The sequence below is a fragment of the Hesperophylax consimilis genome, chromosome 7 (assembly GCF_061612785.1).
Source record: "Hesperophylax consimilis isolate HC1 chromosome 7, BYU_Hcon_1.0, whole genome shotgun sequence".
NCBI lineage: Eukaryota > Metazoa > Arthropoda > Insecta > Trichoptera > Limnephilidae > Hesperophylax > Hesperophylax consimilis.
Window position 1 is genome coordinate 6,911,643 of NC_142842.1, and position 15,268 is coordinate 6,926,910.

Sequence of the window (15,268 nt, forward strand, 5' to 3'; positions counted from 1 at the left end):
AAAAGCAGATTTTACTTTTAAGAAGTAAATGGTGATATTATAATGCGAGATGCCTATTTACTGTCAGATTGATTTATTGACGAATCACAGTCAGCTTCACTCCCTTCGTTCTTCAACAGTTGATTTTACCCCTCGCCATTATCTTCTCGTCTATTAATTCCTATGTCTGTGGTTGAAACATTAATAACCTCTCAAAGGGGTTTGAAATATTTAAATTTTATTATTTCGATTACTTAGTTTACTTATTACTAACTTTATTTTATTTTGTAAGAACTAAATAAGTAAAACCTCAAATTGTAATATTTAATTATTGAAGATAATTTTATCTATTCTCAAACGAAAATTAGAAACAGAAAAAGATACGGTCGCATCTAGGACTTGAACACAGGACATTCGCCTTTAATTTTTTTTTGTGTCCTTAAAAGTTTTCCTTATTAAAATGTTTTGTTGTAATTTATCTGAACACGTCGACCGGTTTCAGCATAACTATGTCTTCGTCAGGGAAGACATATATACTAGAGCGAACACACGGTTGAATCGACATTTATTAAAAAAATAAAAACAGTATAAATAAATTCTTTCTTTTTTTTTGAGCTTTTCTTAAAATATTTTTTTTTCCGATTCTAATTTTCAAAATATGTATTAGTTTCTTTGATTTTAAATGTAATCCTGCCTTAGTGCCTACGTGCCGAACTAATTGACTGACTGTTCAGTTTAGTAAACAACTTGCTTTTGTGATGAATAATAATTATTATAAAAGTTGCTAAAATCTATAATAAATTAAAATTTAACTGGTATATTTTTGTATTCCACCTTTATCTTGAACTCATTAGATAACAGGATCGCAACTCAAAAGACGCCATCATTGCTCTCTGCCCTTTGAATACGAAATAAACGTTTTAAAATACTTGATACTTATAAATATATAATATAATACTTGTCTTTGATTTATGCAGTATATTCGTTTAAATGTATTTGATATGTAAACATGTTTTAACGGAAAATTTCTCAGGCTATTTTTTAGAGTTGATTTTCTGTAAAACGCCAAATACGGGTTCCTATAAGTTGTTGTAAATACAGGGTTTTCCAATAAGAGGTGTTATTTTGATATTCAATCGTAAAATATCAATGGTTTCGTTGCTTGTGTGGCACGTAGCGCCGTCTTGTTGAAAGTAAACGTTGTCCAGATCAATACCATCCAATTCCGGCCATAAAAATCATTAATCATCTCTCGATAGCACAATCCATTCACCGTAACTGTTGCTCCAGCCTCATTTTCGAAAAAGTAAGGTCCAATGACTCCGCCGGACCATAAACCGCACAAAACAGTCACACGTTGAGGATAGAGAGGCTTTTCAACAATGACTCTTGGGCATAGACATATGAATATTAGTAGACCTGCCCTAAGTGATTAAAAGCGTATTATCCCCACTCCCCATACCGGTTCCATTGAGCCGGCTGGGCTCGCGTATGGCCTCAAATGAAATTTGAAAACGTGACGTCATCATTCTTGGGCGAACTATGGTCGAGGCATCATCGGTTCATTTTACGAAATAACACGGCAAAATTTTGACTTGTACTATGAAAACTGGTAAAAATAGATGTGAAAAAAGAGAATAAACCCAATTGTCGTATTACATTCCATATATAAGCATTATTTTACTTTATTTTAAGCATATTCACATCGTATAATATGAATCAGTTGTTACTATCACATCGAGAAACGTCTGGACGCGAAACACAAAGCTGGTTGGTTGCTGTGAAGTAAATTATGAACATTTATAAAAGTGTCTTAACTAAATACTCTGAAACTAACTACGACTCTGAAAATAGAAGCTGCCTTACTTTGCCGAATTTGGACTTCGCAAATTTGTTCATAACGTGGCGAGTAATTTGCGCTCCCATGTAAAAATGTCTATTCATTCAAAGCAGATTTTACTTTTAAGAAGTAAATGGTGATATTATAATGCGAGATGCCTATTTACTGTCAGATTGATTTATTGACGAATCACAGTCAGCTTCACTCCCTTCGTTCTTCAACAGTTGATTTTACCCCTCGCCCATATCTTCTCGTCTATTAATTCCTATGTCTGTGCTCTTGGGTTTTCCGAGCCCCAGATCCGTCAAAAAATGACAGCTATATAAGTAACATCTACCGAAATAGCGGGCTATTCAAAATAACACCTCATATTGGAAAACCCTGTATTATATTTGCCCTTTTAAGAGGAACGCCTTGAGGCAAAAATACTCAACTGAATAATTATTTTTTCAATTAAAACGTGTAACAATTATCGCGTACAAGTGTGTTCTATTCTATTTATTTGCGTTTCAAGTTATAAAATATAGGACATAAAGGAAGTCGATTTTAGAGCCAACCTTGGCAATTATTGTGAGTAGAAGATAATTATTTAGAAAAACAATTTTTCCCTATCATCTTCGTAAAATTAAAATTATTAAAACCAGTATTTTGATGGTGCTTATTTAACTTAAAAATTACTGATTTACATCGGAAACAAATTTGTCGAAAATAAATTTAAAAATTTGCCCAAAAACTCCATTTTAATTACTTTTTTTTAGTATTTCATTATTTCAGGTTGGGGAAGATTTTTTTATAATTACATTCATAAAATTGCCAGGGTTGCTTCTAAAATCATGAAAATGGTAATCTATAATGCCCTATATTTTATAATTTAAAACACAAATAATTCTGTTTGGTAAAGTATTTTGTTCGCAAATCCTAATTTACGTGTTTTGTGAAAAAGGCCGCGTAGCCATTCCTCTTTCTTAAAAGGGTTAATACAATATTTATAACAACTTCTAGAGCCCGTATCAATTATTTTATATTTACTATATCTTTTGATAAAATTATTATTTTTTGTTTGGTTAAGTATTTGGGTCTCAAATCCCAATTTAAATTTGTATGAATAAGTCCATTAAAAAAAGTTGTTATTTCTTCATATATATTGTAGTGTTTTTCCATCAAATTCAAGTGTCCAAGTTATTATCCGGGTTTTGCCCAAGACAATAGGAGCCTCAAAATCAAATGAATTTACCTGGGATGTAGGTATAAACCTGTTCAAACCAAAACATTATTTCAAAGGTCTGTGTCTCTCCATATTTTGTTTATAACACCAATCAGACAGATTCAAAATGTGTCCAGTCCAAATTGTCCAGCCGTGAGTTGTATCGTGGTGGGGGTTTTGTTTGAAAAATCCTAGCTATTGGTATTCTTATTGCCTAAATTATTTTTTTCAGTGACACAATTTTTTTATTAGTTTAGTGTGAAAACAACCTCTTTTTCATGTTATTTTTTTTAAATACTTCTATTTGAATTTCACTTTTGTTTTCCGTAATGAATGAACGAATGCAAATCTTGAAAGCGTAAATTAATCCACTTCGCGATGTCCGATGGAGCTGAAGCTGTTGTCGATGACAATGCATTCTAACAACCCCATTGCCATTTTGGTGACACATGCAGGACATTTATACATTTCTCTGAAATCAGATGACTTTACAGCAGATATTAATATTATATTAAATATTAATATTATAAGATTTGCAAATCCCGCACCCTTTTCAAATCCTTTTATTTATTAAGAAGTATTAAATTGATATAATTAATTTCATAAACATTATTAATACCAAGTAAAAACGTTCGCATTTGGACTTTGGAGTTACCTACTTACTTAAATTTTTATAAATAAATAATGTTTCCACGATAACTCAACACAGTGACAATTCAACACACTTTTAAAAAGTGATATAAAGTCGTTAGAAACGATGACAAATTTTAAACCTAACCTAACCTAATTAACCCAGTTAATCAAGTTTTTGATTCATCACTTTCCATGACTTTATATAACTTTTTAATGATGTGATGAATTATCATTTTGATGAGTTATCCGGTCACCATAAATAATATTACAATACCACTCTATATAATTCCATTTTGCATGTAAGTATTTGTTTATTTTATTTATTACATTTGTTTCTAAAATATGCAAAACATAATCATGTGTTATTAAATTAAGTGCATGTATATTGAATTTGCCTGGTCGATAATAATATTCCTAGCCAGACATATTGCTTGTACTAAGGAATTGAATACGTAAATGAGTATTTTTTTATTAGTTTTTGAGTTTAGATATTTAAGGCGATGCACTACGTCGTGTAATATTTTGAATCCAGCCGCTATCAATAACACTCCTTACGTAGATGGCAATAAGGCTTAAATTCCCGCTTAACACCATCCATCTGTTTTGATGTATGCAAGAAAAAATGCCTTTTATTTTATTTTGTGGATGTTCAGGCACAAATATTTAAATGTTTTTCCATCATTTTAGAAATAACTTAATTCGCCACATTATACAATAAAACCATAAGCGAAAATCGGTTTCGTAAGTAGGAGATTTTGAACTATAAAGCAGTTTTCATAGGCCTGTACATTATTTTTTTCTGGGCTTATAAAAAGACTAATCTAAAAAAATACTCGATTATTTCAAAGGCCAGAATGTATTCTACTCGCAGTATTTAATTAAAGCATCTGAAACATTTCTAGGCGACAAAATTTTCAAACCAAAAACACATAATTTTGCATTACTACGTATTGCATCGCCTTAAAATGCCTTACCAAATATTCCTGTCAGTGGCATGAAAAAAATATACACTAATTTCGTTTTATATGGAGTTTTCTAGTACGGTTTCTTCTTATGTGACATAATTTGAAATAGCATTCATACTTTAAACGGGATTGTTATATATATCTCCACAAATTATTTTCTGGAAGTACGAAGGTACAAATTATTACAGGTAAAATTATTAGGAAAGCCCCATAATGGTCTTAAATTCCGGGAAACACAGTGATTAGAATATCCGAGGATTAAAATTTTACCTGCACTCATACATGCAGTTACGGTTATGCCGCTAATAACTAATTTTTGACCTCTCTTTCTGTCGTACACGTGAAAGAGGGAGAGGTTACAACGCAACCATCAGCAGTATCACTATACTTTACAGTACAAAGTGTAGTATGTTATTATCAGTTTTCGTGTACAGTTCAAACAGTTTAGACGTGTTGTCAAAAAAAGCTTCGTTTGTGTTTTGTAAATGCTATAACATTTTTATATTGTTTAGTAATTGAAAAATCTAAAACATCCATAATCATTTTGTGTTGAAAGAAGCTACTATGAATTCCGTGAGTAAAAAAAACAAGTAGCAAACTATTTCTTAGGAAAGAATTTTTTTTTTTAGTTTTTGTCTCTTACCCCTCGAGGGTGTTTGTTCTAGGCCATCATTTCCAATTATGGAGAGAAGGAATGTGAATTTGTATATTAATTTTATTTAAGTCGGGAAAATTACTTAATTATACGGAGATTGTAGTTGAGTTCAGACCTAGAAGAGATGAGATGTCAATGACGGAGGGGAGTTTATTTTACATAAGGCTTGATAGAGGAGGGGATATTTGTTTAGAGAGGGACAGCCAAAAAATATGTAATTTAAAGTTCGCACTTCTATAGGCCACACAAAGTACAATATGAGGCACGTGAATTTTATGAAGGTGAAAAAGAATGGAACATTTTCCAATTCTCATTAGAATAAGTTAGGAATTTTAGTTTTTGGAAAAAACGGGGTAGTTGTTGAATCCGCGGTTTTGACGGGATAGTCATTTGTATTCATTTCCTTTGTAGTAATATGCCAATAGTAGTGATGCAACAGAGCTCTGCTTCCGCTTCCACTTCTGCAGAAGTTCCGCAAGTTTTTCACTTCCGTTTCCGTTTCTGGTTCCGCAAACTTTATAGCAGAACTCTAAACGGAGAATACAGCGAGGAGTGCGGAGGCGGGGGGCGCGGGGACTACTGGACAGGGGGCGGGACACAAACGATACAAACGTGTCGCAACGAGTTCGTTTGTTTATAGTTTATGTATTTATGCAACACTGGGTTTATTTATGATTCTGCATTCTTTGCATCACCTCAGTCCGCACCATACACTATCGCGACTTATTTGGATCCGCAATATAAATCTCATTTTTTTACCAGCATCATTACAGAGCAGGTTGAATTTAAATTACTTAATGCAACGAATATTACATTTAGAACCAGACAACCCAATTCCATGCAAGATGATGACCGTGTACCTTCCCCCAAAAGAAGCCGAACTCAATTTGCGAATGAAGATGAAGATATCGAAGTGCATCCTTCTACTTCAAAATCATCATCATCATTACAAATATTGGAATCGATGTTAAGTGTAAATGAAGACCAGAGTGAGAACTCTTCTACAACTGACGATGGTGACAATTTATATTTAGAGATACAGTCACATGTTCGTGAGTACAAGAAAGAGAAGAGACTACCTCTCAATGAGGATTCGCTTATGTGGTGGAAAGTAAATGCGCACAAATACTGTTGCCAATAGTTCGCCAATACTTATCAGCTCCCCCCAGCAGTGTAGCCAGTGAGCAATTATTTAGTGCAGCTGGTTTAATATATGAAGAACACCGAAACAGACTCAAAGGTGAAAAAGCAGCCAAATTACTTTTTATAAAATATAATTTACCACTGTTTAATTTCGAGTACTAAAAGTACAAAATCCAAATTTAATTAAACAAATCTTAAAAAATAAAATTGTGCTTTTTCTTCATAGTATTAACACTTCCGCTTCCGCTTCCGTTTCCGCTTCCGCTTCCGCTAAGATTTACTATTGACATCTGTTTCCGTTTCTGCTTCCGTTAAGACACTTCCGTTGCATCACTAGCCAATAGTCCAAACATTCCAGCTCTGTCTTTCTGTTGTGTTTTTCCCGGTTTTCATAAATACGGGAACCATACCGTGTAAGTGGAGCTCAGGTGTAATTTTTGTTTAAATTTTAGCCAAACGAGAAAATTCACCATCTGCCAATTTTTATTACACCATTTCCTTTCAACAGCTTTAGGAGTCCCAGAAAGAGGTCGTAAGGGACGTCATCGTTCTAGTATCTTCTGTCTTTTTATTTTTATACGAGACGTGTGAGAACGAAGAGGACAATCGTCGATGGCGTACGTACGACCCCTCTCTGGGATTGCGTTATTGGAATTATTCGTAATGAAAATTAAACAGCATTTTTGTTTACACCTGTGTGTACGTTATATTATGTATACAGTGTTGCTCTGTAGTTTTCTTATCAAATGTTATTAAATTCTTAATTTGTATTCTCGATTATCGCATTTATTTTGTTATAATTTTTTTATGTTAATAATTAAAATAAATTACTGTGATTGAGATTTGGATAAATGAAATGTCACATAAATCGACTAAGAGTACTCATTTATTGCTGTTATTGTTATATCGTGTTTGATGCTATTATTATTTTTTTCAAACGTATTAATTTATTGTATTACCATTATTTTTTAACAACACTAGATGGTCTAGCTAGACCTAGACACCCTTTTCATGGAGTTGTTTTGCTAATAATTATTATTTTCTTCTTTTCACAGGTTGACCGAATATTTACCATTGCTGAGGCCCTATCGGAATATTTAGGATGGTGAGTTCAAAACACTCATAATATCTATTAAAAAATATATATATTTGCTACATATGCAAAAGTGCATGTATGTTGAAGTTGCCTAGTCGATATTGATATTTCTAGCTAGACAAATTGCCTGTACTAAGGAATTGAATAGGTAAATGATAAAAAAAAATCTTATTGGAATGATCTAAATCGAATAATAAAAAAAATAATAATTGGCCACTTTTAAATAAACAGTTTGAATTAACCATAATAATTAATTATTTGACAGTTCAATTTTAAAGTTGTTCCCTAGTAATTGTGTAAGAGTAACTTTAATACATGCTCATGCTCATGCTCAACCTGTACTAATTGTGTTCGGTTGATTACAGGCGTTTGCATCGCCACTCTCCGTCAAGTTCGAGATGTTGGTACGCCGGTCAGTGAGAGCTCAGTCCGTGTGTTCAGCTGTGAGCGGCCGCCGCCATGAAGCGGAGCGAACATGGAGCCCCCGCGGGCCCGTGCGCACCCTCTGACTCTGTCACCGTCCCCCTCCCGCACAGGTCCAGCGCGGCCGAGAAGAAACTCAACCGACGCTCCCTCGAGTTCCCCCAGCGAAAGATCTTCGACGCGCAGTGTGTCCTGGACAAAGTGAAAAAGTCATACTCCTTCGACCAAAGATGTGACGGTGATATCGTTGCCAAAATCGTAGAGGATCGGTTCGCGAGTGCCATATCTAGAAAGGTTCAATTAGCCGACGATTTTGATCGGTTAACCCAGCGTGTGAATCCAGTTATCGTTAACGGTGAATCTGGTAGTGATCGGGTAAGCGCGCCCGCTGTGAACGAACCCCCAAGTGAAAACCCTCCCCAAGAAAGTGACGAAAAAAGAAAACGCAGATTCGGCGTAAAATTGTTCTCTGGTTATTTAAACGGCCAGGATAATAAAGTTGAAGACAAATCGGTAAATAGACCACGCGTTTTCAATTTATCACGGGATAAGAGTGTCGGAGAAGTTAAATGCGGCAAAGCGAGTTTGAATTCGGTTGTTGATAGTTCGGTAAGTGATCGTCCTCAAGTGCACTTGCGTCAGAAACCTAAAGACTCTTCGGGGTCGGAGTGCGCGCGAGGCACTCGCTGTCGCAGCTCGCCACCGTGGGGCGCGGGGGCCCCTGGCTGGGCCCCGCCATGGGCAGCTGAACGTCCCGGGGGCAGGCTGTGCCGGACCTGGTACGCAGGATACGGCACCCTCGCGGAAGACGAGGACTTCTCCAACGAACAAACCCTGACTGATGTAAGTTTTGTTCACTCTCACACCCATTCCTGCCAAATTATTAATTACACGTAAAATGCGACTACTTATATATTGCAATGTACCTAACCGAAAAAAATTAACACATTTAACACAAAAATGTGTATTTACCATTTAATTCAAAAAAATTAAGTTATAAATTATTTGACGACTTTCGGCACATAAATACCACGTTACTTGTTTTGACAATAAACACGAGAAAGGAAAAGTGCACACGTTGATCAAAACCACAACTAAGAATGTTCTGATCGCAAAATATCTGATTAAAGAAAGGAATCCTCACTAGTATGCCTAAAAAACTGCACTTCACATGCGGGATGCATGTTTTCTAAAGTATCATGCGTTTTTATTTTTCAATTGTTTACATGCGAGCCTCCATTTCTGTAGTTATTATAATGTATACTGAGAAAATAACCTCTTTTTCATGTGTTTTTTTTTTAAATACTTTTGTTTTCAGTAGTGAATTAATGATTTAATGCAAATCTTGAAAGCGGAAATTAATCCACTTCCCGAGCTGAAACTGCTGTCGATGACAATGCATTCTATCAACCCCATTGCCATTTTGGTAGCAATTACGTACACACTGGCGGGCATACACGCATTTCTCTGAAATCAGATGACATTAGAGCAGTTAACCCTTGACAGGCCAAGATGCCAAAGAAAACGTCTGTAACCAAGGGGTCTTCCGACGACCCCATTCATTTTTCTATATTGTGGGCTTTTAAACTATATAAATCCTAATTATTACACACTACAATGAAATGTTACGTATTTAAGCTAATATAAGGAGGATAGTAATTTTGGGTACTACCTAGTGATGCAACGGAAGTGTCTTAACGGAAGCAGAAACGGAAACAGATGTCAATAGTAAATCTTAGCGGAAGCGGAAGCGGAAACGGAAGCGGAAGCGGAAGTGTTAATACTATGAAGAAAAAGCACAATTTTATTTTTTAAGATTTGTTTAATTAAATTTGGATTTTGTACTTTTAGTACTCGAAATTAAACAGTGGTAAATTATATTTTATAAAAAGTAATTTGGCTGCTTTTTCACCTTTGAGTCTGTTTCGGTGTTCTTCATATATTAAACCAGCTGCACTAAATAATTGCTCACTGGCTACACTGCTGGGGGGAGCTGATAAGTATTGGCGAACTATTGGCAACAGTATTTGTGCGCATTTACTTTCCACCACATAAGCGAATCCTCATTGAGAGGTAGTCTCTTCTCTTTCTTGTACTCACGAACATGTGACTGTATCTCTAAATATAAATTGTCACCATCGTCAGTTGTAGAAGAGTTCTCACTCTGGTCTTCATTTACACTTAACATCGATTCCAATATTTGTAATGATGATGATGATTTTGAAGTAGAAGGATGCACTTCGATATCTTCATCTTCATTCGCAAATTGAGTTCGGCTTCTTTTGGGGGAAGGTACACGGTCATCATCTTGCATGGAATTGGGTTGTCTGGTTCTAAATGTAATATTCGTTGCATTAAGTAATTTAAATTCAACCTGCTCTGTAATGATGCTGGTAAAAAAATGAGATTTATATTGCGGATCCAAATAAGTCGCGATAGTGTATGGTGCGGACTGAGGTGATGCAAAGAATGCAGAATCATAAATAAACCCAGTGTTGCATAAATACATAAACTATAAACAAACGAACTCGTTGCGACACGTTTGTATCGTTTGTGTCCCGCCCCCTGTCCAGTAGTCCCCGCGCCCCCCGCCTCCGCACTCCTCGCTGTATTCTCCGTTTAGAGTTCTGCTATAAAGTTTGCGGAACCAGAAACGGAAACGGAAGTGAAAAACTTGCGGAACTTCTGCAGAAGTGGAAGCGGAAGCAGAGCTCTGTTGCATCACTAAGTACTACCTACTCCCCCACTAGCTGCGGGATAGTTAATAAATATTAATATTATAAGTTTGCAAATCCCGCCCCCTTTCAAATCCTTTTTATTTATTAAGGAGTATTAAATTCAGATAATTCATTTCATAAACATTGTTAATACTAAGTAGTATAATTATCTAAAAGACCTTGAAAAGGTAATGGTAAAAACGATCGGCATTTGTACTTTGGAGGTACTTAAATTCTAATAAATAAATGATATATTTCAATACTGTAGTATATCCTTCCACTTTCCTTCACCTTCCAATCATGTGTTATTAAATGAAGTGCATGTATGTTGAAGTTGCCTGTTCGATATTAATATTCCTAGCCAGACATATTGCCCGTACTAAGGAATTGAATATGTAAATGATTTTTTTTTTACTAATCAGAATTATCCAAATAGAATAATGAAAAAAAATAATCGCCCTCTTTTAAATACACAGTTTGAATTAACCGACACACAGTGGGCTGAAAATCGCCTTAAAATGAATCATCAACATTAAAAAGTGTTTTTTTCAACTTTGAGGATTTAAAAAAAAAATCGCAAGTTGCGCCACAATACGAAGTATGTCAAAAAATTACAAATAAATAGTGGTATATCTGTGTGTAAGGATAGAATGGCCAACCTTATGATTCCAGAGATAGCCTCATTTTTAATGTCAGTGCCATACAAATTTTTCTTAAAAAAATGATAACTCCTTCATTTGTACACGCAATTGCTTCATATGAAATTTTATAGCATAGTAATTAATGATCAGCAGAATCCATTTCTAGCCAAAAAAATACCCTTGAAAATTCAAGTCTCTATATCTATGAAAGGCGATTTTCAACCCACTGTGCGACAGTCCAATTTTAAAGTTGTTCCCTTTTTCCCTGTGCAACTCCCACCCTTCCCCCACTCCTCCACCAGCCTGCCTTTGATACTCTCTCCCTCTCGAACATGCTTTCTCTTTTCCTTTTGTTTACCTTGCAATTGTCCTCTGTATTTAATTTAGTTTATATTTCCATTATCCTGAAGAAGGTTGAGTGCAACCGAAGCCGGTCGACCTATATTTTAATAAAGTGTTTTACAACAAAGTTTAAAAAAATCATTTATATAATGTCAAGCCACCAAGTGTTTGCTTTCTTCGATAATTAATAGTCATTAATTAATATGGTGGGTGCAAAATATTGAGTTGAGTTGTATCATGTTTTATTTTTATAGATTTTTGTTGTAACTATTCGGTGGGTTCCGAAATTGTAATTGAGAAAAAATAAAGTAATCTTTTTAACAGGTTCTCGGACCCATTTCTTCCTAGATCAATAAGCAATTTGGTAATTTTTACTGAAGGATGACAATTCGCTTATGATTCGATGGCCTAGCGCACACTTGTGTTAAGTGCAGTTTTGAAGATTACTTACTTTTTAAATAGATGTTTCGTGGGAAATTTACGTTACTTATTTCATCTAGAATGGATGAAAAGCGGATATTCACATTTTTTTGCTTTGCATCTTTTAATTAACTTGGAGTAGGTATTCTTATAAATTGAATTATCAAATTGCACTTAACACGTCATGTGTGATCACCATAAAATAATTGTTTTTTTTCAGCAATTAGAAAACACAGCCCTATTGGATTATAGTATTACAAAAATATAAATATTACAAAAATAAGTGAAATTAAGTTAAATAAAATGAAGTAGGTACTGCTGCCAATTTTAAAATGCAATATCTTGGAGGAAGCCGTACAGACGTAATTGTGTGACACATAAGACTGTAAGGGGGCCGGTGATCCCAATCTGTGGAGGCGTGAGATGTCTTCCTTCAGTGGCGTGGAGGGGTAGAACAGGGCCGTCTCTGAAGCCGCTGTAGAGCTGGTCCGATTACTTGTCGCCTTTTCTTGAGCTGATTCCGAGTCTGGTCCGAAGGGGTAGGCAGTCCGTGGTCCAGGGTGAGGCGGGGGTCAGAGTGAAAGAAGGCGAGCAGAGTCAGAAGTCGGAGCGAGGTAGAGGGCAGAGCAGAGAGAGAGGTGTAGAGCTGGTAGTGGTTGCTGGATATCTGACGTTTTCAGGGCCTGTTGCCCGTTTTATAGGCCACCAGCGGGCGCACGACGCGCACACGGGCCCACTTTCTCTTTGATTCCTGGAATCCGTGAGCCGTGTTTGCGACGCTATCGCGGCGCCCGCCGGGCCGGTAAACTCCTTTGTTTGGGCACGATCCTCAGAACCGTGCCCGTGGGACGTAATGACGGCGCACCACCGGTCATTTGTGACGCTATGACGGCGCACGGCCAGGCTTCCCACTACGTTTTGGCACGGTTCTACCAATCGTGCCCGAATTAAAATATGAATATGATTTTACCAGCTCTCACATTACTTCTCTGCCCGTATACCTCTAGCCAAGCTCCGACGTTTCGTTTATTGTAACAATTTTACATTTTACATAACAATTTTACATAGCAATTTTACATAACAATTTTACATAGCAATTTTACAAATTTCTACATTTTACATTTTTCGGCAGTATATTTTACTTTAATAACAGGGCAAATAGCAAATTAATAATATGGGGCGACGTCAGCTGATACTGGAGCAGTACGTCCGTTACAGTTACATTATTCATTGTGTGATTGTTTATCTTCTAATATACTCAAACAATATAGAGTAAATGCTGCTTGATGCATACTGCACGTGCGATACATTTTCCGTCAGTTAACGGTTTGATTGTGTTCATTAATATTATCGCGAGTCCGCTCTGTGCAAGTACTGTTTGGTACTCGTTTTAGGACCTCGTGAATAGGGTTGGCAAATCCCGAACCCTTTTCAAATCCCGCGGGATCTCGGGATTGAATTTAGACTCCTGCGGGATTTTTTTATTAAGGGGTATTTAATTGAAATAATGCATTTCATAAGCATTTTTGATACTAGTATAATTATCAAAAAGACGTCGAAAAGGTAACAAAGGAAGTCAATTTAGAGAACTTTTCGTATCGATCATCTTCGGTGCTAGTAATTTTATAAAATATTGAAAATGTAATATAATAAGTATATTAAGAAGACTTTGATTGATAAAATATCGTTAACAAATATAAAACGTAACTATCACTGACAGGACTCTCCATAGTCAATTTGATATCATCTTTGGTACTAGTAATATTATTAAAAAAAAACATTAAAAACGTAAAGTAATAAGCATTTTAAGAAGACTTATAAAATAATAAGTTCGTAAAGTGAAGTTCTTGAAGTTTCCGAGCTTGAGATGACTATCCTCTTTTCCTAACATCAAGTTCAGTTCCTATTTCATTCTCAAAGATTGACAACCGCTTATTTATATGAACAACATGTTTTTAGTGTAAATTCAGTATTCTTTTCAATCCTGCACATGTAAATCCGCGGGATTAGATATTGCTGAAATCCCGCGGGATTACGGGATTTAACGCCCTTCTCGTGAATCCACCGTACTCCATTGTATCTAGTTAGTGTTTACAACTTCATTGTTGAACATATCACGTTTCTTCCACATGGTTTTTACTTCTTTATTCGTATTTTATAACTTATTATTTAATTATAATATTTCAATTGTGGTATTCCAAAAATGGAAATACGTAATTGATTCGGCCAACGTACTCGTACATATCTATGAAATTGTATTCGCATAATTAATTTAACGTGATCATGGATGTAAGTAGGTAGCAACTTAATAATTATCCCTGAAGCTATTTTCGATGATTTTAAATTTTGTTTTTCCAAATTGATAAGTTAGTATTGCATAAATTTATCAAACATAGGGCCGGTATATTATTAGGTGTTCTTGTGTCGCTTGGTTTATCTTAGCACATAATCTTTACATGGTTCGTAACCATAGATATCACAAATATTACAGGTTTTGATTATTATTAAAGTAGCGTGTAAACTTACATCACGATGTTTATTTTTACACGGATTTAATTTAAGAGTTGTTTTTTTATAGAGCCGACTACACCCAAACTAATCAGCTTGGTGTCGTACACGAAGAACCTAATTGTAATCAGTATTTTTTTTAGATTTAGTCAGTGCACTATTCGTGATTTTTTTTAATGTTAATACCGCAGAAGAGTCTCAACTGTTCCCAAACGTCTGGAGCCAGTGAGATTATGGCATCTCCAAATGGACTATATTGTGAGGCTGTACTATATTTTATTTTGAAATAATAAATTGTGAAATAACACAAATTAATAAAATAAAATTTTACTTTCGCACGCCGGGATTTCAACCCGCGACCTCCGGATGCTGTCATAACTAACCGTTGATAACAAAGTCTGTTCTCACAGTTGAACCTCCAAATCCTTCTTAAACTTAACTGACTGTTTTAGATTCAATCTTTTTCATCATTTATCAATTAAGCTCGGGAAAAGCAGTGAGGCTCGCATTATCGAATTAAAAAAAACGTATTGTATCAAATATAATAAAATATCGTTTACTTTCTTCATCGCTCTATGAATCATCGATTCATACTGATCTAAGTAGGCATTTTACGTAAATTTCGTCCACACGAAAGTATGCAATTATTATTTTCTTAAATAATGTCAAAATTGAATTATCGCCACTAGAGCCGCAGCGGCT

General features: G+C 35.3%; 1 protein-coding gene across 3 annotated transcripts in view; it reads left to right on the forward strand.

Annotated features, from left to right (window-relative positions):
* Positions 1-15,268, forward strand: part of LOC149422246 (uncharacterized) — a 202,839-nt gene that overhangs the window by 52,156 nt on the left and 135,415 nt on the right. For all 3 annotated transcript variants that reach the window (XM_089633177.1, XM_089633175.1, XM_089633176.1), the window contains exons 2-3: positions 7,475-7,524; positions 7,881-8,781. In XM_089633177.1, coding sequence (XP_089489303.1) covers positions 7,975-8,781 — 807 coding nt within the window. In that variant the 5' untranslated portion in view covers positions 7,475-7,524; positions 7,881-7,974. The remainder of the gene's footprint in view (positions 1-7,474; positions 7,525-7,880; positions 8,782-15,268) is intronic.